Source organism: Festucalex cinctus, chromosome 1, assembly GCF_051991245.1.
Source record: "Festucalex cinctus isolate MCC-2025b chromosome 1, RoL_Fcin_1.0, whole genome shotgun sequence".
In the NCBI taxonomy this organism is placed as follows: Eukaryota; Metazoa; Chordata; class Actinopteri; order Syngnathiformes; family Syngnathidae; genus Festucalex; species Festucalex cinctus.
The window spans coordinates 37,662,116-37,689,214 of record NC_135411.1 but is presented as its reverse complement, the minus strand read 5'-3'; the positions used below and the strand labels follow the sequence as shown (position 1 = coordinate 37,689,214).

General features: G+C 41.7%; 2 protein-coding genes across 2 annotated transcripts in view; both read left to right on the top strand.

The window, feature by feature from the left end:
- rbfox1 (RNA binding fox-1 homolog 1) overlaps nt 1-27,099 on the top strand; it is a 372,128-nt gene that overhangs the window by 208,860 nt on the left and 136,169 nt on the right. The gene's annotated exons all lie outside the window — the stretch shown is intronic.
- On the top strand, nt 1,510-8,171 carry LOC144026854 (uncharacterized). Its single transcript, XM_077533916.1, has 3 exons — nt 1,510-2,731; nt 2,808-2,909; nt 2,990-8,171. The coding sequence occupies exon 3, from the start codon at nt 3,163-3,165 to the stop codon at nt 7,408-7,410; it is 4,248 nt and encodes a 1,415-aa protein (XP_077390042.1). The 5' UTR covers nt 1,510-2,731; nt 2,808-2,909; nt 2,990-3,162; the 3' UTR covers nt 7,411-8,171.

Here is a 27,099-nt window from a genome sequence, read left to right as displayed (position 1 = left end):
AGTTTAGGTTTTCGTTTGCGCTGCCTGACTTTTTCATTGCGAAACAGTTTTCTTGATTGTGACCTTTGCCACACGCTTCACTAGTGGGCGGGCTTTATGCGGAATACGTCCCTCATTGGCTATATTGTTTTTGAGTGACAACTCAGTGACCCCGGACGTCCTTTTTTCTCCTTGCAGGCAGTCTTCTGCGTCACTGAACACAGCTTGTGATGCTCAACAGGATTCTGTCCATCATGGACAATCCTCAGCATTCACTGCACAGCAACATCTCCAGGCAAATGGAGCAGTTTCAGTGCTCTCACTGCTTTGCTCCACTGACAGATTGAGGAAATCCTTCCTATCCCATGCCATTTGGCATTTTAATTCCTGGGAGGGAATCACTAATATGTTGTCCTTAGAGAGAATATTACAAGGCCGCTTCTGTCAAAATTTGATGGATGACATTCTTAATTAGATTAGGGGGGTCATGTATGGGTCATGACCCCTCCCTAATGAAGATTAATGACCCTTTAATGACTTCCAGATGTCATATAATGAGGGTTAATGACCCTTAATGACTTCCTGATGTCATTTAATGAGGGTTAATGACCCTTAATGACTCCCTGATGTCATTTAATGAAGATTAATGACCCCTAATGACTTCCTGATGTCATTTAATGAAGATTAATGACCCTTAATGACTTCCTGATGTCATTTAATGAAGATTAATGACCCTTTAATGACTTCCAGATGTCATATAATGAGGGTTAATGACCTTTAATGACTTCCAGATGTCATTTAATGAGGGGTAATGACCTTTAATGACTTCCGGATGTCGTTTAATGAGGATGAATGACCTTTAATGACTTCCGGATGTCGTATAATGAAGATGAATGACCTTTAATGACTTCCGGATGTCGTTTAATGAAGATGAATGACCTTTAATGACTTCCAGGTGTTATATAATGAAGATGAATGACCCTTAATGACTTCCTGATGTCATTTAATGAAGATTAATGACCCCTTAATGAAGATGGATGATGTGTAGGTGGTGTTCCTACCTGTTTTTGCAGATATCATGGCTGACCCGGGTTCAAATGCTAATTGTTTGGTTAACTTCCGGATCCGGTGCACGCCCCCCTAGATTGAGTGAATAATGAATAATAATGAGATTGAATGACGTGATCAGAGGGAGTGGTTTAGTATGGGTAAAACCGCCGGGGGAAAAGTACTAGCCATTTCTATTATGGTGAAGGGGGAAAAAGCATGCGCAAACACGGCTCAAAGAGTGTATTTTTAGAGGTTGTAAAACAAGAAGTATAAGGTAAGGTTAAACTGTGATACGCTGGTTGGTATTATGAAATTAAAAAACTCTAACATGAAGTTATACATTATATGTAAAAATGTTGTAAGAGTCGTTCGTGACTGCTGGGGTTGAATCTGAAAATAAACGGATAAAACTATATAATTGGGGTTAGGGTTAGGGTTAGGGTCCATTTCTATTATGGTGAAGGGGGGAAAAGCATGCGCAAACACGGCTCAAAGATTGTATTTTAGAGGTTGTAAAACAAGAAGTATAAGGTAAGGTTAAACTGTGATACGCTGGTTGGTATTATGAAATTAAAAAACTCTAACATGAAGTTATACATTATATGTAAAAATGTTGTAAGAGTCGTTCGTGACTGCTGGGGTTGAATCTGAAAATAAACGGATAAAACTATATAATTTCCCCTTACTGATATAGTTACTATCTGACATTTTTGTTCAATATTCCTGTGAGTAGGGGGGAAGCAGATGCAGTCAAAGATTCATGGGGAGGTCAAATGTATGTCTGTGCTTGTGTGTGCGTACGCGCATGTATGGCTGCATGGGGGTCAAAGAAGTGTGAGGACAGACGGGCGGCTGAAGAAGTGTGAGGTTAGACGGTGGCTATAATGTTGTTAGTTTGAAAGACAACGCTTCCTAAAATATATTACAAAAATAAGCATGTACTCTGACGGTTACATTTATATCAGTATCAATTTTACAAAAGGAAAATGGTGAGCAGGTCTCCTCACCCCCTGTGAGAACAGAGGGGTTGCTGGTCATAAAATTAAATTAGGCTGAAGAAGAACGGACACGCAACTAATTGTGAGGGTCATTTCTGAGGGTCTAATAGAAATGTATGGATTTTAAATTGCGTTTTGCACACCCTCCTCTATGTATAAATATGAGGCCTTCGCAATGCCACACTCACTTCTCTGAAAAATTCTCAAGAGGTATCGGCTCTGAGCTTCCAAGATGAATCAAGGTAATTAACTCTTGATATTATCTATATATGTATATATACTCATACAAATGAGGCACTTATATTCACTTCTATTAATGTTTTTGCTATGAAATAAAAAAAACCCTACATCTTAATGAAGCTTCTGGAAAAGCAAGCATCTTAGTGAGTGATTTATTTATTTAATGGAATGATGCATGCCTTTATTTTTATACTTATAGCGTTTATTTTATTTTTAAGTTATGAGAGATTTTGGAATAAGTCTGTATCAATATGTATTTTTGTTTTACATTTATTTTAATTTTATAGAGTTAGGAGAGTTTTTTTTATTTTATTTTTTTTTTTATTTTTTTTGAATGAGTGAATGAGTTCGTATTTTCTTATTTTAAATTTGAATTTTTACAGAATTAGAAGCGTTGTTGGATGAAATTCAACTGTATTATTATTCAGCGTCACAAGATGGCGATGTTGTGCCAGGAATCCGGCGTAAGTATTTCTTATTTTGAAACGTTTAGAGCTTTTTCTTGCTTTAAAATTAACTGTTACTAATGGATATTTACAGAATTGAATGAGGATGTGAACGAGAGGATTAGACAGCCGGAGATTTTCGTAATTACGAGTGATGAGGAAGAATTGGATGACGAATTACCTGCAGGAGTGAACGGTAAATTTCCTTTTTTTAAATAAAATAAAACCTATGTATTACTATTTTTTAAATGAACCGGTAATGTTGTATGATTATAGGTGGTGATATACTGAGCGAGACGGTCCCAGAGACTGCTCAACCTGAGGTCATAATAATATCTGACGAAGAAGAAGAAGGAGAAGAAGAAGAAGAGATATTAAGGCGTGAAAACGTGAGGGGCGAAGAGGAAGGTGAATTCGTCGGGTTTCCACCGATTGAAAGCGAATCTGAAATGGAAAACTCTGAGGGGGGTGACATGGATTTAGATAATGTAGGTCAAGGTTTGGCTGAAATTGTAAATGCCTTAAACGATGAGATCTCTATGCAAATCGAGCCTTTTCAAATGCCTGATGAAATCGTCGACGATGATGGCGATCCGTTTGTGGCTATAAGACACATTGAGGATTTTATTGATTTCTTTAATCCTTTAGAGAGGGCTCTTGCACGTCTTAACCAGTCATCTTCAAACGGCGAAGCCGTTGAGGACATACTTGAACCAGACATACATAGAAATGACCAACAGCAATCCTCTGTATCATTTTCACAACATTCCCAGCCACACCCACACAATCAAACGCAACATGTAGAAGGTAGCAGAAGTACACATTGCCAGCAGACACTTGTGTCAAATACACAAAACTTTCAATACCAACCATACACGCACAATCAAACGCAACAGACAGAAGCTGGTGGTAGTAGTACACCAGCTAGACAAGACCTCCAACAACAGTCTCGGGTACATCGACACATTCAAGCAGAACATCCCCCAGCACCAACCCCCAGTACACAATCCACCTTGCAACAATCTTCAGACACAAACAGACAGGTGGGGGGACAAGTTAGGCGTCCGAATTTTAACAACTTGGAGATAAGACGACGTCTAAATACAACGAGACCCGAAGACCCCCTTGATTTTGCAGCCTTCTACACAAACATTGGCAATAATTTGAATGAAGCTGTGCAGGAGGTAATCAGATCGACTAGTCGCGGTGATATAGTCCAAGCAGAAATAGTGGGTGAAAATGTGAGGGAGCACTGTTACCTAGATGCTGTTAATGACCCGAATGACGTAACTGACGCAGTCCATAATTTGCTAGATCGCATCGCACAATCTAATACAGAGGTACTGGCCGACAATAGTCTAGAACTTGTTGTACAGATTGTATTTGATGTTAATGGCGGAGGAGGTGCCAAACGCAAACTAATTTTGACTACAAATGATGAAATGGTTCAAAAGAAGAAGAGATGTTTGTACATAACGTATGACAAAGATGATAAATTATGCTTTGCTAGATCGTTAGCATACCTGCTTGACGGATCGTTGACTGTTGATCAGGCTACACAGAGGGCTCGTTATTTACAGCAAAGCGTGGGGTTGACTTGTGAGACTGCCGTTAGTCTGAGGGACGTACACAAATTTGAAACGCTTGTGAAACGCAAAATCGTTATAGCTTATAGAGCGGATTGCGAACGCCCCCTGTCTTTTTTTGAGACGCAATACCCCAAATCAGAGGACTCAGTGTTCTTACTGCTATTAGACGGACACTATTATGGAATAAAATCGGTTAAGGAGTTCATAGGGAAATCCTACTTTTGCAGACAATGTTACAAAGGGCATAAAAACCAAGAACAACATAGTTGTGAGGGGCATTGTCACATCTGTCTCGACCCTACCTGCAAACAACAACCGTTCAAAGCCATTCATTGTAACGATTGTAACAAAATATGTCAGAACGAGAGTTGCTTCGTTAAACACAAAGAACGCAGACAGACCTCAAAATCCGAGACTAGCAACTGTGAGAAATACAAAAAATGTAGCGAATGCAGTGTGGAATATTACGTCAAATCACAGGGGGAGAATGTTAAACATAAATGCCCTCAAGCCAAATGCACAGTATGTGGAGAGGTTCTACCTAAGGGCGGTGATGAGGCGAGAGGAAACCCTCATCTGTGTTACATGCAGCCTCTAAAACCGGAAGCGCCTTGTAAACAAATAATTTACTACGATTTTGAAACATTCGTAGGTGCTGACGGTAAACACAAACCCTACCTAGTGTGTACCAAATCGACAAAGGGGGTGGAAAAACATTGGTTGGGTCTTGATTGCGTCGAACAATTTCTTGATTATGTCAGGAACCCTCGTTTTGAACAGTCTAAACTAATCGCTCACAACGCCAAAGGTTTTGACGCTTACATCATTCTAAACAAAATGGTAGACATGGGGGTTAATGTCAGCGTCATTATGCAAGGGAGCAAAGTCATTTGTTTCTCAGATACGGACTACAAACTGGGGTACATCGACTCCTTGTCCTTCCTCACGATGCCCCTCAGCTCCTTGCCTAAAGCTCTAGGTTTCATCGATCAAACTAAAGGGTATTTCCCCCATGGCTTTAGCTCTCTAGACCATTTAAATTACATCGGTCCCTACCCTGATCCAAAATATTATGGGGTAGAGCGTATGTCGACGGTCCATCGTACAAAGTTTTTTGAATGGTACGAGGTAGCGTGTAAGGGAACCTTCAATTTTGCTCAGGAAGCTCTAATGTACTGCAGAAATGATGTGAATATTTTGGCGACAGCTTGTGAGAAATTTAGAGAGGAGTTTCTTAATGCGACTGGTACAGACCCGTTCAATTCTGTAACTATCGCCTCCTCCTGCATGAAGGTGTTCCGGAACAATTTCCTAACACCTAAAACATTGGCTATTACGCCGACCGATAATTACATACAACAATCCAAATCATTCTCACGCGACTCGATCCAATACCTAATGTGGGTGGCGCACAGCCAAAAAATACCTATTATTCACGCCTTAAACAAGGGGGAGGTCAAGATCGGGCAGTACTATGTAGACGGGTACGCTTTGATAGACGGCGTAAAATATGTATGGGAATATCTCGGATGTTTCTATCACGGATGCCGTGAATGTTACGATCCTACTCAAAAGTGTCCTATGAGTAAACGACCGTTTCAAGAAAAGTTTGACAGGGTTAAGAAGAAAATACAGGATCTAAAAGTCAAGCACGGTGTACAGCTTGTGTTAATGTGGGAGCATGAGTGGCTGCGGTTAAAAAAGTCAAATCCGGATATAAGAGAGTTCTTGCGCAATTCAAAATTCCCTGAGCCTCTTATACCACGTAAAGCTCTTTTTGGAGGGAGAACGAATGCCTTCGTGTTACATTATACGGCTGCCCCCGGTGAACGTGTAATGTACGTCGATGTTACATCGCTTTATCCTTTTGTCAACAGCACATGTGCCTATCCGTTAGGACATCCTACCATCATTCACGACAATTTCGATGACCCCCAAAAGTATTTCGGGTTCATCAGAGCTAAAGTCAACCCTCCACGAGGCCTCTATTTCCCCCTGCTGCCCTACAAAACGGCAAGAGGTAAACTGGTGTTTACACTTTGTCGCACGTGCGCAGAACTTAACAATCAAGAAAGTTCGTGTTCGCATAACGATGACGAGAGAGCCTTAACCGGTGTTTGGGTTACGCCTGAATTCAACAAGGCTCTCGAGCTGGGCTACACCGTATCACAAATTACGGAGGTGTGGCATTTTGACTCGTCGAGTAGCGACGTCTTCAAAGCATACATCGATACATTCCTTAAAGGGAAGCAAGAGGCCTCGGGGTATCCTTCCTACGTCGTTGATCAGGCAGGTAGGGAAAAGTACATCGAAAACTATGAGACTCACCAAGGTATTAGACTAGACCCCTCAAAAATAAATGTGAATGCGGGTAAGAGGCAGGTGTCTAAATTATGCCTCAACAACTTTTGGGGCAAATTGGGACAGCGTGATAATTTGGATAAAACAGAGATTGTAAGCAGCACAGAACGCTTCTTTGAATTGTTATTTTCGGGGGTGTACGAGATCAAAGCCTTTCACTTCCTCAACGATCAAAGGTCGATCGTGCAGTACAGCTACCACCGACGTTGCAACGTCCCCCCCTCCAAAACCGCTAACATCTTTGCAGCATGCATGACCACGGCTTATGCACGTCTAAAAATGTACGCATATTTGGAGCGACTGCAGACGAGTGTTTTGTACACCGACACGGACAGCCTCGTCTATGTAGTCAAAGACGGCGAAAGTCCTTTGGAATTAGGTGACTATTTGGGGGATTTGACTGACGAGTTGGGAGGAGATAGCATTCAGGAGTTTGTTTCAGCGGGTCCTAAAAGTTACGCCTACCAAACTAGGAACAGCATGAAAACGGTAATGAAGGTAAAAGGTATCACACAGACCCATGACACTTGCAAACGCGTCAATTTTGACAGCATCAAGAATTTAGTCGAAGGGTACATTGACTCATCAGGCACACAAACCAGAACGATTGAAACGCCTCAACACACTATCGTGCGTAACAAAAAGGGTTTTCACCTAAAAAACATGTCATTCATGAAAAAGTTCAGGGTAGTATATGACAAGAGACGTCTTATCCCCCACGGACGCACCCTGCCTTTCGGTTATTAGTGTGTTTTGTGAAATGGAGTTAAATCAAGTTGATTTTGATCCGAGGCTTCAACCCCCCTTTTCTTGTTTAATATCTGGACCAAGCGGGTGTGGAAAAACATATTTTGTAAAAAGTATCTTGGAAAATTGTAACCATGTTATGAAAAGTCTTCCTGACAGTGTTGTATGGATCTACACTTCTTTTCAACCTCTGTACGAGGAACTTCAAAAGCTGAATAAAAATATTAACTTTGTGAAAGGTCTCCCTGATTCTTTTGAGGATGAAAGTTTGTTTCCAGCGCGTCAAAGTCATTTGGTTATTCTGGACGACGTCATCTTTCAGGCGTCGGACCACCCTGAGGTGGTAAGAATTTTTACCCAATATAGACATCATAGGAATATGAGCGTCATCATGTTAACGCAGAACATTTTTCATCAAGGTAAATACAGCCGGACAATCAGCCTCAACAGTAATTATATGGTGTTGTTTAAAAACCCGCGTGATAAATTACAAACGAGTGTTTTGGCTAATCAGATATTTCCCTCAAAGAAAAAGTATTTTTTGGAAAGCTTTGAAGACGCTACCAAAGACGCTCACGGGTATTTATTAGTGGATTTAACCCCGACATGTCCAGATCAATATAGACTGAGGACGGGCTTACTAGCTCATCAGTGGCCTACCGTCTACATACCCAAGACTTAATAAGATGTCGAAGCTTTTAAAAAGAAATGCTCCGCTGCTCAAAACTTTGTTTCACGCCAAGCCCAAGAAACGTAAAGACATACTTTTGCGCGGTCCCGGTAGCTTGGTGAAAGCTCTCTGCGAGATTGCTCTAAATCTCTTAAAAGGCCACATACCGCTGAGTCCTTCGCAGTATAAGAGGCTAAAAAAGCAAAAGAAGGTGATCAGAGAATTGGCCGATAAGAAAAAAAGTCTGAAGAAAAAACGTGCGGTCTTGATTCAAAAGGGTGGTTTTATCTTACCCTTGTTGGGGGCATTCGCCCCTGTCCTCGGAAGTCTTTTAGGCGGTCTAATAAATAAATAAACTTTAACCAACATGAGTTTGAGAACAGCTCAGAAAATGTTTCTTGTCTCACCTCACCAACTGGAACGTTTAAGCAGGCCGGAACCAACCATTCGAGAGACGGCGGAGCGTAATTTGGATTTTAAAATGAAGGAGGTCCTAGAAGATAGTTCTCTCGACCAGTATGAGAAAATTAAAAAGTACCAATCCTTGATGCAACGATATTTAGGGTTGCTCAAACAAGGGGAAAACGAACGACGACCAATCAACCTGACTCTACCTGCTGAGACATCAAACACATCCCCATCAGATGAAGCGACGGGTTTGGAGAATGAAGCCTGGCTCGACATCGTCCAAACAATCCCTCCTCGTTACCGTAAAAACGCCGATTATGTTTTAAGAAAACTGTCTACCGACGAAAGAGGTTGGACTCCTCGCAGCGAATTCATCTTCAGAGGTAAGCCCGTCAGAGGATCCCACATGACTGATTTACTCAAACATCTCATCGGCAAGAATGTTTCATCGCAAGGTCCTAGAGGTTGGAGCGAGTTTCTACACACCCTCTCAGAACTCAATATACCCGAAACAACGGTTTCTAACCCACATGCACGCGAGGAGTTGAGACGTCTAAAAAACGGCTCATATATACCTAATCCCATTGTTAAGGAATCTTCAAACGGGAAAAAGAAAAGAAAACGGACTGCTTCGACTATAAAGTGGGAGGGGTTTTAAATATGACACTTATTTTATGTAAGGAAAAACACATCACTCTGTATTGCCTTTTAAATTGCTTTTATTGAATAAATGATTTGAAAAACATAATCCGTTACAGACAATGACATTTTTTAAATTTGTTGAAAGAACATGATTTTTGTCCTCCGCATGGTTTGCAGGTAAAAAACCGGTGTCGCCGAACAAAAGCAGATACCATAGCATCATTCTTGATTACATCGTCGGTGTAGCAGTCCATCACATCCTGGTAAGACTCTCCACACCCTCTGTGGCTCAGGTAGTACACACAATGAGGGCCGCAGGCCGCTGACAGTTCATGTTGTAACTGGCGATTAGTAATAGTAGTAATAGTCAGTAATCAGTAATAGTCCATTAACACTTCCCTCTTCGAGTTAATTTCTAAAATAGAGTCGTAACAAGCGTACACAATAAGTGTGGCGGTATGGGGAAGCGGGGTCCTGAATCTCATCTCCAATCTGAGTGTACCGCTGGACACAGGGGATAAAGCCTCTGTGTCCTGGCTAGGATTTAGATTAAAGGCAAACAGAGCATAGCCTTGTTGAAAGTCTTCGTGGTCTATACTTAGAGGTAAATCTTTTAAAAACCTCCCCGTCGAGGAAAACAAGTTATGAAACTCGCGCACTGCGTTTCCTGCGTTAAATTGGGGTTGAAACGCCTTAGATGGGATCTGCCGCCCTTCTTGAGTTAGGGCTAGGTATTCAATATTGTGGTGGGCAAAGTTAAAAGGATTTAAATTCTTCCGCCCCACAAAAGCGCTGTGATTGACGAGTGCTAAAACCACATAGTTTGGCGTATGTCCCAAAAAGAGATTGTCTTGATGGCAGATCCTCGATAACTGGGGTATAGAGTAAGTCTTTACGTTGATCCTCGATAGGGGGTACAGCGCGTTGTCTTTGTGGAGAGCCGCTGCGTGACCCAAAGAAACGGCCGGTGCGACCGCTACTTTTTTTACAAAAAGGGTGGCTCCTATTATCTTCAGAGAGCAATCAGCGTCGGGGGGACTCATTAAACAAAAATCATCGCTGGCTCTTGTTAGCTTTAGCCTTAGATCCACGTTATTTAAGAGGTATCTCTCACAAAAGAAAATATCCGAGTGAATGGGGCCTAGGAGTTGAAATTCCCTGGACCCCTCAATCAATTGGGCTCTGTGAACCAGCCCTTCATTAACATCGTTGCCCGTGAGCGATGTTGAATCCATCCGCCCTCGTGTATCTTTGAAGAACATGGCTGTGCTAAATTGGCTTTTGAGAGAATCCTCTGAAAAGTTTAACAATGTTTCAATCATAGCTCTGTAAGGGTGAGTAGCGCTTGATTGTGAGATGAGTCTATCCCCTAATGTAACATCTACTTGGGTAAAGATTGTGTTTAACGGATAGTTAATGATGCCTACGTGGTCGGTGGGGCCCAGATGAGAGCCGTCTCTGTGTGTTACTCGCAAACGCAGGTAAAGCATTGTGTCCGAGAGATCCATATATTTAGAACCGTCCCCCGGTATGAAGAATTCAATGGGTCCTTGCTCCGTCAAAGCTGATAAGGGTGAAATTTCGACGTATTGGCTTTGTTCTATCGAAAGTTGGGTCATTGGGGGTGAGAACAAATCTAATTCCGACAGAGTGCATTCTTGCGACTTGTGATGTAAAAGAGCCATTTTCGTCAGATTGTTTAAGAGAAAATGTCGGCGTTGCTTCTTCGGCGCTTCCTTCTTGAGACTGATTTCCTTTTGACTGCACGCCTACGCTTTTTATGAGTAACCAGTCTCTGACCTATCGGTCTCCTCGAAGGTCTTCGAGCCAAAACCATTAACCCGGATCCATCTTGATTCTTTTCTCTTCTCTGTATTCTTTCCATCGCACGTCCTGCTACATCCATGGCAATATTTTTAGCCGCCGACTGCAGGTGAGGTTTCGCTACTGTAAAACCTTTTTTGACTAAAGGTACGACAAAACGGAAAAGTTTAGAAAAAATGGAGCCCAAACCTCGCCCATATTGCACAGGGGCCCCGTGAAAACCCGGAAGCGACCCTCCTGCTTGGGTTTCGTAATAATTAACAAAGCGATACAGGTCAGGGTGTGTCTCCATCACGACCATTGTTTTTTACCTCGGTTTAAAATGCAGGGTAATAATTATCTTTCCGTATTTAAAATTAACCGGCTGATTCTGATCCGTCTTAATCTGTATTCCTACTTCTTCAATATGTCTCCTACTAATAGGCAGGTAGTAAGCAGGGTTGAAAGTTTTAAAAATAAACTCCCCGTATCTCCCTTCGATCGGAACAGTCCTCAATAACGGAGCATAGGCATCCCCTACCGTCTGGTGTTGCACCACGTCTGTATAAACGTATAAATGGTATTGACCCGCCTTTATATCGGCTGGGTACGGGGCAGGTAACCAATTAGGTTTTATAGTAAACCATTGTCCTTCCTTCATACCAAGTATGTAAGCCAACGGTGCATTAAAGCGGATCTTATAACAACCGGTTGACGACATCCAAAGAAATTTCCGCATATTAACATCGTAATGGAGTAAAATTTGGTTGCCTATTTTATTTTTTATAATATACAGAACCGCCTCTCGTAGCTTGTCAAGATCTTCATATTCCCCGGATGTAATATCTAAGGTGTGGGTTACAAATTCGTTTTTATCAGACCCCCTAGCTGTCTCGGAGTTCTTTGCATCCTTAGCTTTGGAAAGCGTCATATCTTTTATATAGAAAGTAGTCTGGTTTTCGGGTACGTTTATCCAACTACGAGGGTATGAAATCTCAGTCAGGGCCACCTCCCAACTTCCTTCGAGATCAATGTGTTGGGCCAAATTCACTCTGAACTGTGAGATTGTGTTGTCCGTATACACATCCATACTAGCGTTAGAAGGTAGAGTAACGTAGAATCCTCCATCGTGTAAGGGATCCATGCCGGCTTCTGATACAAGTTGTATTTGAAACTCTTTTTTAAACGTCTACAATCTGAGAAGCGGGGACCCAGCTATCGAATTTCGAGGGCCATCCCTTCCAACGAACGAGGAATTGTCTCTGCCCCCTCACCGTGCGCCTTTTAAGGATTTTCTCAATATGGAATGTGTGGTCTTTTGATACGCTCACCTTCTGTAATTCACCTTCGTAAAACGATCCTTCTATGACATCCCCGTCATAATCTTTCAGTTTGTAGACGGGTGGAAAACGAGGAAGACATTCAGATATGGTAAACAATTCGTCCGTAAAGCTCTGCTCGTATTTTTTATCAAACACTCCTCTTAATTTAGATATCCTCACCACATCTCCTGTTTTAAAACGCATTTTTAATTTCCCACTTTGCTCTATCGGCATATTACCGTATAGATTCTGGAAAACCTGTTGAGTATTTCCGTCAGTAACTTGATTGGGCTTCATTTTTATACTTTTATGGTAGCTTTCGTTATAACTACTTACTAAATCTTGTACGACGTCGATATACCTGCGTGTGTTTCTGGCCGTAAAATATCTCCACATTCTAGTTTTTAAAGTTCTATTAAACCTTTCAACAACCTGGGCTTTCAGATCACTGGCAGTAGCAAAATGAACAATGTTGTGTTTTTTCATCAGGTTCTGAAAATGTCTGTTAAAAAATTCTTTACCCGCGTCGGTCTGTATTTTTCGAGGCGTCCCACTCTCAGACAAAACAGATTCAAAAGCTTTAACTACCTGCGGAGCCGTCTTATCCTTCAAAATGCGTACGTAGGCTTTTTTTGAAAAAACATCGATGACGGTCAGTAAATATTTAAATCCATCGTTGACGCCAGCCAGGGCCTGCATATCGCAGAGGTCTGCCTGAAATTGATTCAGCGCCCTTGGGACAAAAACCCTGTTTCGTGGGAAATTGATTCTAGCGGGCTTGTGTAAGGTGTAGGCATCTTGCTCGATTAAGAAACCCCTGACTCGATCACGATTTACTTTTTTACCCGTAACATCCTGTACACCTAAGTGTAAACGCTCTACACCACCAAAACTGGCCGGGTGTGAGGCATCGTAGTAAAGCTTCTCCATACACTTCCTCTCAGCCATCATCATCAGAAAATGAATTTAAAGGATATATGCAACGATTATTTATTGATAAATTCACACAGACATGACTTCTTTTGTTTTTTTGGTTTATTACATGATTTCCATAGTATAATCATACACAATAGTAAAAATGATTACATGCATAATACTAAAAGGCAATACTAAGAATTAATATACTCAAGGACTCGGGATAAGACATAGGGACTAACTTTTAATTCAACGACGGTTTGAAATTCTTTTAATTCAACAGGTAAGTCTAAAGGGTAGTTATTTTCTAGACAGTATTTTGCAGAATCAACAAACAGAGTCAAAATTGTTACCAGGTGACCTACACCCACGTCATCACACCATGCATCCAGAACGGCTTTAATTGTATTGGCCAAACCCGAATGACTCTCGTTCACAACACGTCTGACAAAACAATCCCAAGATACATGAAATAGCGAATGAGACAATGATCTGACTTTTTGCATAATCAACAACATTTTGTCAATTCGTCCGTCTCGGTCAGAAGTATGTAGAATGGTTCTCTCCAGAATGTCCGCCCAATTACACAAACCGTAATATCGAAACAACAATTTTCTGAAGATATTCCCCATCGTGTGTCTCTATTTAGAATTGTAGTACTTGTCCAGCAGAGTCTTGAGGTCGTTCGACAGCGATCCGGGGCCTTCAAGGGCGTCCAGTTGCTCGAGCTTGTCGAGTATCTTCTTCTCTTGCTCGAGATCTAGCAGGACAATCTCGGCCGCTGTCTTGACCTTCTTAATGTCAGTAGTCAGATGAAGCAAGTTCAACATGTAATGAATGCTGGGGAGGAATTTAGGTGTGCACAACAATGCTATCACACGATGATAATGTTTCCTAAAATACTCATCATCGTCTATTTCTAGACACTGGTGCTGCCTCTGGCTGGGATGGTTGATTAAACAGCCATTACATTCATCTCTACTGTATTTAACTATAACTTGATTGAGGAGATGTCCTATAGTCTGTTTTATACAGTTGTACTTATCCCGACACAGCCAACTGTCCGGGGGCCCGTTCCAGACAAGGTCCCAGTCCTTGTCAAGGTTTGTAGGTGAAGGCAAGGCTGTTGGCGGGCACCCCTCCACAACGTCCCCGTCAGAGGTTAGTTGCTGCTGAGGCTGCTGCTGCTGAGACTCCTGAGGCTGCTGAGGAGGTAGGTGTTCATGCCGGGTATTGAGTTCCTCAGGAGTCATCAGCAGTTGTGAATACTCCAGCGAGGCAATGTACTCATCGGTCAGCTGCACTTCTTGAGAGTTCTCCGGCGGAGGGGTGTTCTCGTCGGCAGTCGCGGGGTACTGAGAACAGTCCAACTGCTCTCGCTCAAGGTGGGTCGCGGCTGCCTCAACGTCCTTTCCCTCCTCAAAGTCAGAGCTCTCTGTCTGCGTACCTTTTGAGACTTTAAGCCGCGATCCTTCCACCAGAGGCACCACACTCCGGGCACCCAGAGGCGTCCACGATGTTGCCAGGCGTCTGGAACTCTGTCTGGTAGGAGGCATCGTTGTCGTCGTTGGCTTTTTCAGGCAAAGTGTAGTCCGGCTGGAGACTCCTGCTCTTATATTACATAGGGGCGGTTATATGGGAGGGATTTGTTGTAAAGAGGCGTATTTTCCCATTGTCTAAGTGGTAGGGGGGCTGTCCTTGAGGGGGGTTGGCTTATGACGTCAGAGTAGGCGGTTCATAGGGGCGTTGACTACTCAAACGTCAACGCCTTCCTTACACCCACAATGTTTCGCCAATGCCGGCTGTCCAAAAAGAGGGTGGAGATTTTTTCAGAGTGCGCATCCATCCTCTCATTCAATTCAGCCAACGGTAGGGTCAAAACCCTCAAAAAAACACCACATTCAGTGTTAAATGCTTCCAAAGTAAAAAACAGTTCATTCTGATTTGTGCGATCACCAGTCTCTATCAGGTTGTTAGAATCAATTTTCACCTTAAAAAACCAACGACCTGTAGGCGTTGTCCTCGAGACCCATGTAAATGTTAAAACATTCCATGGTTCAGACGACTTCATACATTCTTTCAACACTCGAGGTACCAGTTGATTTAATATACCCCAGTCATTAGAGTTTAGAGTCCCATAGCCACTAGGTGATGTATTTTCAACACCGTCCATGCTAAAATACAGACACAGCTCACCCATCTCGTAAAGGAAGCGGTATCCCCATGAGGCAGATGGATCCAAAGACCATATTTCCTCCAAAGACTCTGCGGGGGGTTTCTGAATACGTTGCAAAAACATCTGCTTCTTACGCGGCGCATCCAAAATCGAGTCGGTCCCAGTGCGTCCCATCTGCACTGAAACATTTGTCTCGCTGATTACATTGATTTTCCCCGCCATCCTCGCTGTAGCTCTATCGGACTGTTGAAGCGCTTGTTATATCCTTTTTACCCATACTAAACCACTCCCTCCGATCACGTCATTCAATCTCATTATTATTCATTATTCACTCAATCTAGGGGGGCGTGCACCGGATCCGGAAGTTAACCAAACAATTAGCATTTGAACCCGGGTCAGCCATGATATCTGCAAAAACAGGTAGGAACACCACCTACACATCATCCATCTTCATTAAGGGGTCATTAATCTTCATTAAATGACATCAGGAAGTCATTAAGGGTCATTCATCTTCATTATATAACACCTGGAAGTCATTAAAGGTCATTCATCTTCATTAAACGACATCCGGAAGTCATTAAAGGTCATTCATCTTCATTATACGACATCCGGAAGTCATTAAAGGTCATTCATCCTCATTAAACGACATCCGGAAGTCATTAAAGGTCATTACCCCTCATTAAATGACATCTGGAAGTCATTAAAGGTCATTAACCCTCATTATATGACATCTGGAAGTCATTAAAGGGTCATTAATCTTCATTAAATGACATCAGGAAGTCATTAAGGGTCATTAATCTTCATTAAATGACATCAGGAAGTCATTAGGGGTCATTAATCTTCATTAAATGACATCAGGAAGTCATTAAGGGTCATTAACCCTCATTAAATGACATCAGGAAGTCATTAAGGGTCATTAACCCTCATTATATGACATCTGGAAGTCATTAAAGGGTCATTAATCTTCATTAGGGAGGGGTCATGACCCACACATGACCCCCCTAATCTAATTAAGAATGTCATCCATCAAATTTTGACAGAAGCGGCCTTGTAATATTCTCTCTGTCCTTCACCTCGGACCCCTGTGCCCAGGATGAACATAACAGGAGCATAAACCCACAAACAACTTAGGATCATGTGGACACACAAATCCCTTGACCATAATAAGGTTCCAACTCATGGAGAAAATTAAATGATTTAAAATGTATTACTTACTTCGATCTACTACTACACACTGGGTAATCACATTTGCTTCAAAGTTCAGATGTCGTGGCAGGGTCTTGCATGAAACCTTTTTGGGTCAGCCACCAAGAACCATGTTGTGGTGGGCCTGCCACAAATGCCACTGGACCAGATCTGCATATTAGTGACATACTATGATAGGTTACAATTGTTCATATTCAGGATCTTAATACTGTATTATTTAAGCTCTTAAGAACGTATTACTTTTTTCTATTTTTTCTTTCCTTATTACTTATATTACTTTTTTCTATTTTTTTTCCTTATTATGGTTTTGTTGCAGTATAAAATCTAATTGAATATTTGACATTTTTTTGGCTTTATCTTGTTCAATCCATTCATGTTGGAAGGATTTACCCTCAAGCAAAAAAAATGTACAAATATGTGCAGCATTCCAATAGGATGAATGATAATTAATCACTGGGCCACTGTTAAGGTGGGTTAAAATCAGGGCTTTGGATTCCCTGTGTGGAATTATAAATGCTATCCCCTTACCTGCTTGGGGTTTCTCCCACATTCCAAAAACGTGTTTAATTAAGATAAAATTGTCTTTAAATAGGAATGTGAGTAAAAATGTTTATTAGTCTATTTGATTGGCTGGTGAGGTGGCCAGTTCAGTGTGTAATCCCCCGTAAAAAAAAAAAAAAAAAAGAAGTATCCCAGTTGAGATAGAAAGGAAAATGTAAAAATTGATTTTCATGCCAAATTAAAATTGTTTGTTTGTCAGACAGCCTTCATTGAAAATGTACACCAACTTGTAGTTTGTTCATTAAATGCACAGAAACATTTCACCAACTGTCCCTGTAATGAGAGTCTTCATTCAGTTATTAGTATTCACATGGTGAAAAGTTAATTTCACTACTTCTGAATAGACTTTTGGACTTTTAAAGCTCAATGGTAAATCCAACTGCCTGGAGATATGTACATAGTACATGCAATTTTAAGAAGTGCTTTCAATATTGTTAAGTAAAAGCTGACCAAATGTCAGTTGAACAGTTTTTTTCCCCCATAGCTTTAAGTTTCCAGCCTTTTCTGCTGACATTTGAGCTCCGCAAGGACACAGAATGACTGTCACAGCCGGTGTTCAATTGCCTTGCTCTGCCATGCGTGGAAGCTAAAAGACCACATACCCACAAATAGATGCATACACGCAGGCTCAACATACACATCTCTCAGTTCTACATGTACTACACAAACTGTGAAACCACATTGCAGTGGTTTGTATAAAACTGAGGAGTAGATCAACAGACGGTGTTGGCCTAAGACATGAACAATGTTCCCTCGAATTTTCCGTGTGTCTGTGCAGTCACACAAACTTCTTGAGCGTTCCTTGGACTACGGTGAACAACATCCACGGACTAATATATGAATTGACTCACAATGTTACTTATTGACCATAGCAAGAAGCGGAGCCACCGGCGGCCATCTTACGTTGCCACCCACTAAGCCCACCAAACTTGAAAATATTGATTTTTCCGCAGTGTTTTCATGTTATATCTCCAGTGAAAATGCCGTGTGTAGCATATGGTTGTACCAATAATTCTGCAAGAAGCGCTTACATGCAGATTTCATTGGTAGAATGCATTTATAAATTTTCTCATAAGCTATAGCCATCTGTGAGTGCTACCTAAAATGTTGTCAGAACCATGAACAATGAAGTTAAAGCAAAGCCCATCTGGCTGTGAAAAGTAAACCCAACTGTTTGTCCATTTCCATTTATATACAGTAAGAAGCCCTTGGCAACATCAGACATACACATGACGGCCAAACCAGTATCACACCTGTCCAAAACCTGAGATCAGAAATTGTTACAAAAAAATTCAAACCACTTATATATCAGGTTTGTGACCCGATTAGAATCAGCCCTAGTTTGGTACTTATTTTAATCACACCAGTCATTTTAAGCATAATTCTCAAAACTATTTGTGTTGCCCATTCATTTTGGTCAGAGCCGCTCTGTCCCACGACACGACATGGGTGCTCCCCTTGCATTCAAGCTTTTATTTATTGATTGATTGATTTTTGTCACATTTTTCTTTCCGACTCAGTTAACCATATGCTGAATAAAGTTCAATGTATTTATAGGAATATAATCTAAAACATACAAACAGTAAATACATCTCAGGTTAGGATATATATTTTTAATGTGCTGCAGGACATTTGCTGTGGGCTGAGAGGGTGAGAGCACTGCACGATTGCACACGCGCACAACTTAGAGGGAACACTGCATATGAACCTCAAGAACCAATCATAGTGTTGAAAATATGTGGGCCAATAATACCTATGTAAAACATTGATGTAAGTTTTACTTTTGAGTATTCAGAAAACTAAACATTAAAACTATTCAAGAATTAAAACTAATATTGGTTGCACATGTAGCTCACATGCGTCTCAAGGTCAAAGGTTGTGGTTTCGAATGGCTGCTCTGACCTCACAGTGTGGCGATTGTGTGTTCTCCCTGTGCTTGTGTGAGTTTTCTTCATACACACACATTGGATACTCGAAAATGCCCGAAGGTGTGAATGTACTGTAACAGTGTATGGTTGTTTCACTATATTCTATATGCCCTGTGACTGACTGACGATCACTCCAGTATGTGCAAAGTCCAAAGTAAGCTCTGAACAGCATAAGAAGTAGAAAATGGAAGGTTGAATATATTTATTCTGATAAATGAAGATAAAATCACATCATTTCCAACAACATGTGCAAAGGTGAACATGTTTTTTTTTTTTTTTTTTTTTTTTTTTTTTTAAATCAATGAAAACAGATACATTTCATAATATAAATGATACCTTTCTGAGTTTTCACTTGTTCAGAGTGCTGGTGGGATAAAGCACATTTGATTTGAATTAATGTATTTTATTGTGCTATTATTTGTGTTAATGTTGATAAAGTCTTACTTAACACAGAAAGAGGCTAAAATAAATTAAAATTGGGCAGGCATTCTCCCCCCAAATTAATGGATCAATCTCAAACACTCAACTGTGCTCGCTGCACAGTGTCTTATTTGTGAAAGGGGTTGAGAGTGCACTCCCTATCCTGCTTCACAAAAAGAAGGCAGTCCATTGTTTTGTTGCACTTATTTAATTGAAGGAACAGACTGTTTCTTTCCTCTAATTATTAGCCGTCACACTGATGGAGGGAAACCCTGAGATATGTCCACTTTTGCTCTATACAGAGAGCCAATTATGGGAGTAAACTGGAAGAGCTGGGTTGAAATATTTGCTGTCTCTGGACAGTGACAAAATGTTTTCCTGAAGCCCCGCAATTGACACTTTTTACAAAGGTTTGTTTTTTTTCGTTTCCATCCATCCATCCATTTCCTTGACCGCGTATTCCTCTCAAGGGTCGCGGGGGATGCTGGCGCCTATCTCAGCTGGCTCTGTTTTTTTTGTGTTTTTTTTAAAAAATCCACTTTCCAACACAAAATAACTTCTGGATCTTATAAACGCCAAGATTATTGACTTGACATGCAATGTAAAGTATGTGTGTTTATTTGCATGTGTTTGCATTCATACTGGCAGGGTTAGAGAATCCCTGTGTTAAGGTTTGGGGCGAGGTTGAGGCTTTTCTTTTATTGAACAAAAACTAGGTGCTGAACATGAAATTGACTGGCAACAAAAACAACACAGTTCAAAAATTAAGTGACTTGGCAAGACGTGGGGAAACAACAGCGCATCAACAGCGACTCCAACAGCAAACACACAAACAATGGACAGACAAAGGCTGAACAAAAGACAGGAGACTAAAGCCCCGTCCACACGAAAGCCCGTTTCAATTTTTCAAGTTTGGGCAGTTCGTCCACACGGCGGCGCGGTTTCAGAGCCTGAAACCGATCACTTTTGGAACCGGGCTCGAGTGGAAATATTTCGAAACAAACACGCCCTGTACGTTACAATGTGGACACCGTATGCGGTATACTCCTCCAGTGATAATGTAAATCGGACGTGACAGCGCACAAACTGTAGTACGTTGTAGGTGTGAAAGAACAAATAGACTGTTTGGACATGGACTGAAAAATCTTGTGTAGTGTTGCAGTGTATCAGTCGGTGGTGTGTCTTCAAGAAATACAAGCATCAACCACTTACTTAGTAGACATATCAGTGATTAAGTGGCCATCCTTGAGATTCAGATGGAGTGTGGAAGGACGCTATCCACTGATTACTTGGTGGTGAAGTCGGGTGGCATTGTTAAACGGATCTGATAAGTCCACATTGTTCTGATTTAGATGTGCATGGAGTACTTTTTCCACATGGCACCTAGGGGGGATTTTTTTCTCCATACCATGAATGTGAAGTATCAATGTGCTATAACTCTTCTATATTCCAAACCACAGTCGTAGTTGGAGCTTTTTGCAGAAGTTCATTTGAATCTGTTGTGTGAGTAATCCCAAAAGAAAGTCTTTGAGAGTCGGAGTGTCCTGTGTGTGAGGGGCCAAGGGCCATAATAATAATAATAATAATAATGATGATAATAGTAGTAGTAGTAGTAGTAGTAGTAGTAATTAGAGGTGGCTATTTGGTTGACTGGTTAGCAAGTCCACCTCCCAGTGTCGCAGTGTTCCTGGGTGATTTGTGCACATTTAGATCCTGCGAGGGAGAAGCGCACTTGATTTAATATGAAATTAGGGCTGGGCAATAAATCGAATTAATTCAATTAATTTGTCAATTTAAAGTGCCACGATGTGGAAATTAGCTAAATCGTGAAATCGAGGTGCTTATAAATAAATACACATCCTCTCCCTTAAGCTGCTCACATCTGCTTCCGCTCATTGTTTTGGGGTCCTTCGTTTGGTGGCTGGCGCGCTTGCTGATGATGTCATGCTACTACAGCTACTACAGTGAAGCTGCGGTATGTGACGTCATCAGAAGGCGCACAGGACCCCGCAACAGACGGGCAGGCATTTTACACGTCACCAACTGTTTTTTTTCCCCCCACTCACTCGCTCGCTCGCTCGCTCACTCACTCACTCACTCACTCACTCACTCACTCACTCACAAACCTACATGGTCTCCCAGGCGGCAAAGCAAACCCGTCCCACGCCAACCGGCACCTAAGGCAAGTGACGGTTCCACACCTCCACATCAGCGCCTGTTTGCTACTTCGGTCAAACGCTACGCTGCTGACTCGCGCACATTATATCTGCTGCAGAAGACGAAGACTTTTTATTTATTTATTTATTTATTTTTACTCACTCACACAAACACACACACAAACTTACATGGTCGCCCAGGCGGGGAAGCGAACCGACACCAACCAGCACCGAAGGCAACCAACGGCCCCGCCCCTCCACCCAGAGCCCAGAAGACGAACACTTGGTTCGGTTTTTACAAGAGCGACGAAGAGAAAACTACAAGTGTGTGCAAGATTTGCCGAACATCTGTTAAGTTGTGCATGTACAAGATGGACTGTGATGTGAAACAGTATCGCTCAATAAGGTAACTGTGCGGATCTGCCAGCATATATAGGCGGTCTGATAACATTCTCGCAACGAATATTTAATTCCCTCTGCAGTATTGCGGCACCTTCATTAATAGGTTCATTGTCAAAAGGACATGCCATGTTGGTGACAAAAGTGGACTTTACTCTATAGACTGCAGGCGTATTTACGCAAAAAGTCGCCGCAGCGGACTGAATGAATGAGGAAATGAATTGTCGTGTGTGGCTGAAAGGAGGCGGGGAAAAACTTGAGGTTCATTGTGACAAACCTGCTACCGACCAGGTTAGGTTCATGGACCATGTTACTACAGTAACTGACCGAGAGCTTAAATGACCTCTTTTTATGAAACAGGCTAGAGTTCCCTCTTATCCTTTGGTTTCAGTTACCTGCCTTTCTGAAACATGCTTACCACTTTTCAGGGTTTCTTTACCCATGTTTCTCACTAAAGCTGCTTTGTGAAATACACCCCTGGCCTTCGTTCTCTTTGTCATGTCACTGTTAGTGCGGATGCGTCTTGATTGTTGCCTCACCTGCAGTTCAAATTTTGTTGTACAAATAAATAATTGTCAAAGCTATTATTTGTGTCTGCGTTTTTGGGATCCAACATAACAGTATTGGAATACATTTTTAAAGTAATCCTTCCCTTCCACTTCTGGGAAGGATTATCGGGATGGGCCACATAGAAAGACTTTTGGATTGTGTTGACATTGTGGAAAGCCACAAGTGTCATGATTTGTGTGTGCGTGTGTGTGTGTGTGCGTGTTTTTTTAGATATTTAGTTTTGCGTCATGTAATGGTCTTATTTCCTTATGGATTGTTTCTTATGTCTCAGTCGAGTTTTGTGTCCACCAGTTCTCGTCAGCTCTGTCCCTTGTGACCCCTTTGGAACTCATGTCTTGTCCAGGTGGTCCTCATGGTTTGTTTGCTACTTTGTAAAATGGTTTGGGAAAGCAGGGGAGAGTGGGAGTACATAGAGAAAACCCAGGCAAGCACAGGGCCTCGCGACTCAGAGATAGACGCGCTAACCACTGACCATTGTGTTGTCTTATTTCTTTCTGTTTATTTAAGTGGTGTTTCAATTACACAACTTTATTTCACAACATGGACAAAGGTCAATAAAGGTCATTTTACTGATATATACAGCCTCGCTATTCTCAGGGCACATGCTGCTGCTTGCCCCCATATGGTTGGACAAACAGTGCTTCACTTAAGAAAAAACATATTGAGTACTGATTTAATGAGCTTTAGGAAATGAGAAAAATAATTAGATCATAAACATGGGCAGGTTTGTTTTCTAGGTGTCACTGGGGTAGACCCAGAATGTGTTGAAGGCATTAGTTCCTGGAGAACAGGTTTAAACATCATTCGAGATTCGCACATTTAGCCCATACTTGCATATATGTTTCAGAGATGAGCTTTAGGTTACTTGTGCATGAACATGCTCGTTATACCCTAACAATTTTCATCCGTCATTGTCATCTTCAATGTGGAAATTGCCTGTCAAGGAACACAGTTCCACGGAAATCCTGGCATGATTACATTTGGAGAGCAGGAAGGCAAATGTACAGCCTCTTTTGTATTGGTTAGATTTATAAAAAAAAATAAAACAATAAAAATACATTACAACATAATGTTTTACTATACGGTGTATTTTAATGCATACTGCATATGCAATGATTCACAGCAGGAAACTAGGGGCATGGGTTTCTCGTCACATCACAGTTTGATCAAATACAATTATCAATCTTGATCTTGAATATTCTTACTGTGTGAGTACTTAAAATCCTTATGCATGAAAGTACATATTTCCATGATTTAAAACAATTACAGATACTTCACTTGCTGCTGCAATTATCTTGTGAAAAATTGTGAAGAGATTTAATGACCTCGAATTACATTCATCCATTTTCATTGTTGAGTGTTGTGTGGTGCTGGAGCCTATCCCAGGGCACAGCCTTTAAATCAGGGCTGTCAAATGTGCAGCTCGCCGGCCAGATAAGTCCCATAAAGAGGTTTAACCCAGCCCACAAGTTGATTTGGTGAAGTATTAAAATGTATAGGACTCGACATGTTAATCCAGCCTCCAAACTCAACCTACAAGTATCAAATATTCGTAATTTTACAAGCAATGCTACAATGCAACTTCAACACAGAATTGACCTAGATGCCATTTTATACACAACTTAAACTCAAGGTTTGTTAAAAAAAAACAAAAGAAAAACAACAACAAAAAAACAGTGAAACAAAAATCAAACATCCATTTTCTTAATCGCTTACTCACAAGGGCCGCATGGGTGCTGGAGCCTATCTCAGCTGGCTTCGGGCAGTTAGGCGGGGTGCACCCTGAATTGGTTGCCAGCCAATCACAGGGCACACACAGAAAAACAACCATCCACACTCACAAGCACATCTAGCAACAATTCAGAATGTCCAATTAACCTGCCATGCATGTCTTTGGAATGTGGGAGGAGACCGGAGTAACCGTTAAAGACCCACGCAGGCACGGGGAGAACATGCAAACTCCACCCAGGAAGGCCGGAGCCTGAATTCTGATGATTCACTGTGACAAAAGTCGCTGTAACTTGACCCAGATGATCCCATCTTCTGAAAATGTTACATATTTGATGACAGTCCAGGTTTGGAGACGTGTACGAACATATTTTTCATTGTAGTGGTATTGCCACCTCCTGGCAGAAGGAAATAAAGAAGGAATTATTATTATTTTTTTCCTTTTGATGTTTTGTGTGGCAACATAAAATGGCCGGCGATTACTTCACTTTTCGCGACGGTGATTAAGTGGCATTTTTAGTCATTCATACATTATGACCAGCACAATGTTTTTTCTTCATTTCATTTAGTGTTTCTGAAAGCCAAGATGTTGCACTTTGGAATGACCTTACGACTGTTTCATGCTTTTTATCTGAGTTTGAGCTCCAGAATAAAACGTCTGAGTGAGTGCTCGTCCAAGACTGGTGATTCCATACTTTTTGCTAGGGGGGGTATGTGAGTCCGTGGTCTTGGTACACATCTTTTCAAATAAGTCTGTCCGTCCTTCCGTCCATTCCATGCGCCATTTTGAATGTTATATGAGGATGGGCTCTCGCTGCCGAAGAGTGCTGTTACTCATGAAGAATACATCACAGCAAATTAACAAATTTGATTGCACAGTTCGTTTTGAACGGAGCCGAACGGCGGTCAACGGAAGCCTTCTTTCTTTCTTTCTTTCTTTCTTTCTTTCTTTCTTTCTTTCTTTTTTTCTTTCTTTCTTTCTTTCTAGAATGTGGTGTGGATTGTCAGGCTACAATAGTCTTGGTCAACATAACATGCCTTATGCTGCGTTCTCACCAAAAGCGAGGGATGGCGATTCGGCGGCGCGTTTGCATTGTAGTCAATGGAGTTCACGCGCAACGGAACGAAAGTGCGTGGGGCGGCGCGGAGGACGCGTTTCGCGGTGCGTGGCAACGAAAATCTGCACATTCGCGACGAAAATCCGCACATTCGCATATTTGTCGAAGTTAAAAAAATTGAACTTTTTTCGCGTTTCGCGTCAGCCAATCGGCTTCGAGTATGGGCAACGTCACACACAGCGTCCTCGCTATAGTCACCCCGAGCGCAAAAACATGGCCAGCCGTGACAGAATGATGATCAAGAAAGTGCTGGTAAGTCTGTTTACTTGCTTTTGAACTGTACCGAGTTAGCAGCAGTGCTTATTATTGATGCCAAAGCTATTTTTAGCACAAATGCCGGCCGCCAGATTGCCACTACAAAAAACGAAAGTGCTATCACGTACCTCAAAAGAGGAGAAAATAGTGCCACAGCTGTTTTGTCCCAGGAAAGAAGTGGAAGTAGTTGGCGGCGGCCACTTTTTGTTGACTCGCTAAAGGTGCTCCACTTCCTTGTTCACCAAGGGACACGCCTCCTCCGCTCTGCTGTGCACGAAAGCGCGAATGAGTGGCAATCGTTCCATAAACACTCTACGCGGTGAAACGCTCGCGAATGAAGCGTTCCAGTTCGCCTTTTCGGATTTGGTGAGAACGTAGCAAAAGTGGTCTATGTAAAAAATAATAATAAACAAGATAGATGTTTTTCAGAGTTCTTTACAATCTGTTTGTTGCAAATGAGTAAGGGGCATACATTTCTTTCTGAAGGAACCTTTTGAAACCTAAAGGTTGACTTTACCACTGGCTGTGTCTGACCCTTAAAAGTATGTTTCAATCAAGTCAAGTCATCTTTATTTATATAGCACGAGAGCGACTAATATAAAAACAAAAGGAGGGGTCGATTTTAATAGAAAATGTTTTGATATGAAAAGTTGCTTACGGCAAAACTGTAAGTAGCTATCGCGCTTAGGAAGAAGTGCCTTGAATTAAACCTTGGGACTGCTAGAGAAAGGACGGTTCACTTTCAAAGCCCTGCTGAGATGCCCTTCGGCAAGACGCAGAGGTCCCCAACAGTCCTATGGCATAAAACAGTTATGTAGCACAGTCACTCATCTAGCTCTCTAAATTTCTGGAGAAAAAGAGGGAAAGCTGTACTGTGTCTAAAGCCACGTACATACCTAAAGAGAATTGGGCTGTTTTTGTCACAAGGTAACCCCTTCCCGACCAAGAACGTCAAAACGTGGGTTCCCTTAGGTGGCAGGAATTATTTTCCGAAGCATTTTCAAAGCACTTATTTCATTGTAGACATTACCAGCTTGCAATTGTGCATGCAAATGAGTAAGGAATATACATTTCTTTCTGAAGGAACCTTTTGAAACCTAAAGGTTACTTTTTACCACTGGCTGTGCCTCCACTTCCTTCTTCGGTCCTCTTCGGAAACATTTTGCAACCATCAGCACATGCCTGGAAGTGCCTGGTCGTCTTTGTGTATGTGAAGTCACATGATCATGAGAAAGCTTTCCCGCAGATGACTGGATTCTGTTGGTGGAATAGAATATTTGTGCATGGGCATGTGCGTGTGTGGGGGGGTGTGTTTGTCTGTGTTGCTGATTATCTGAGCACTCCACACACAATACAACCAAAACTGTTCAATGCCCTTAAAAAAATTACAAAAAATCTTGATGTGTGGGGTC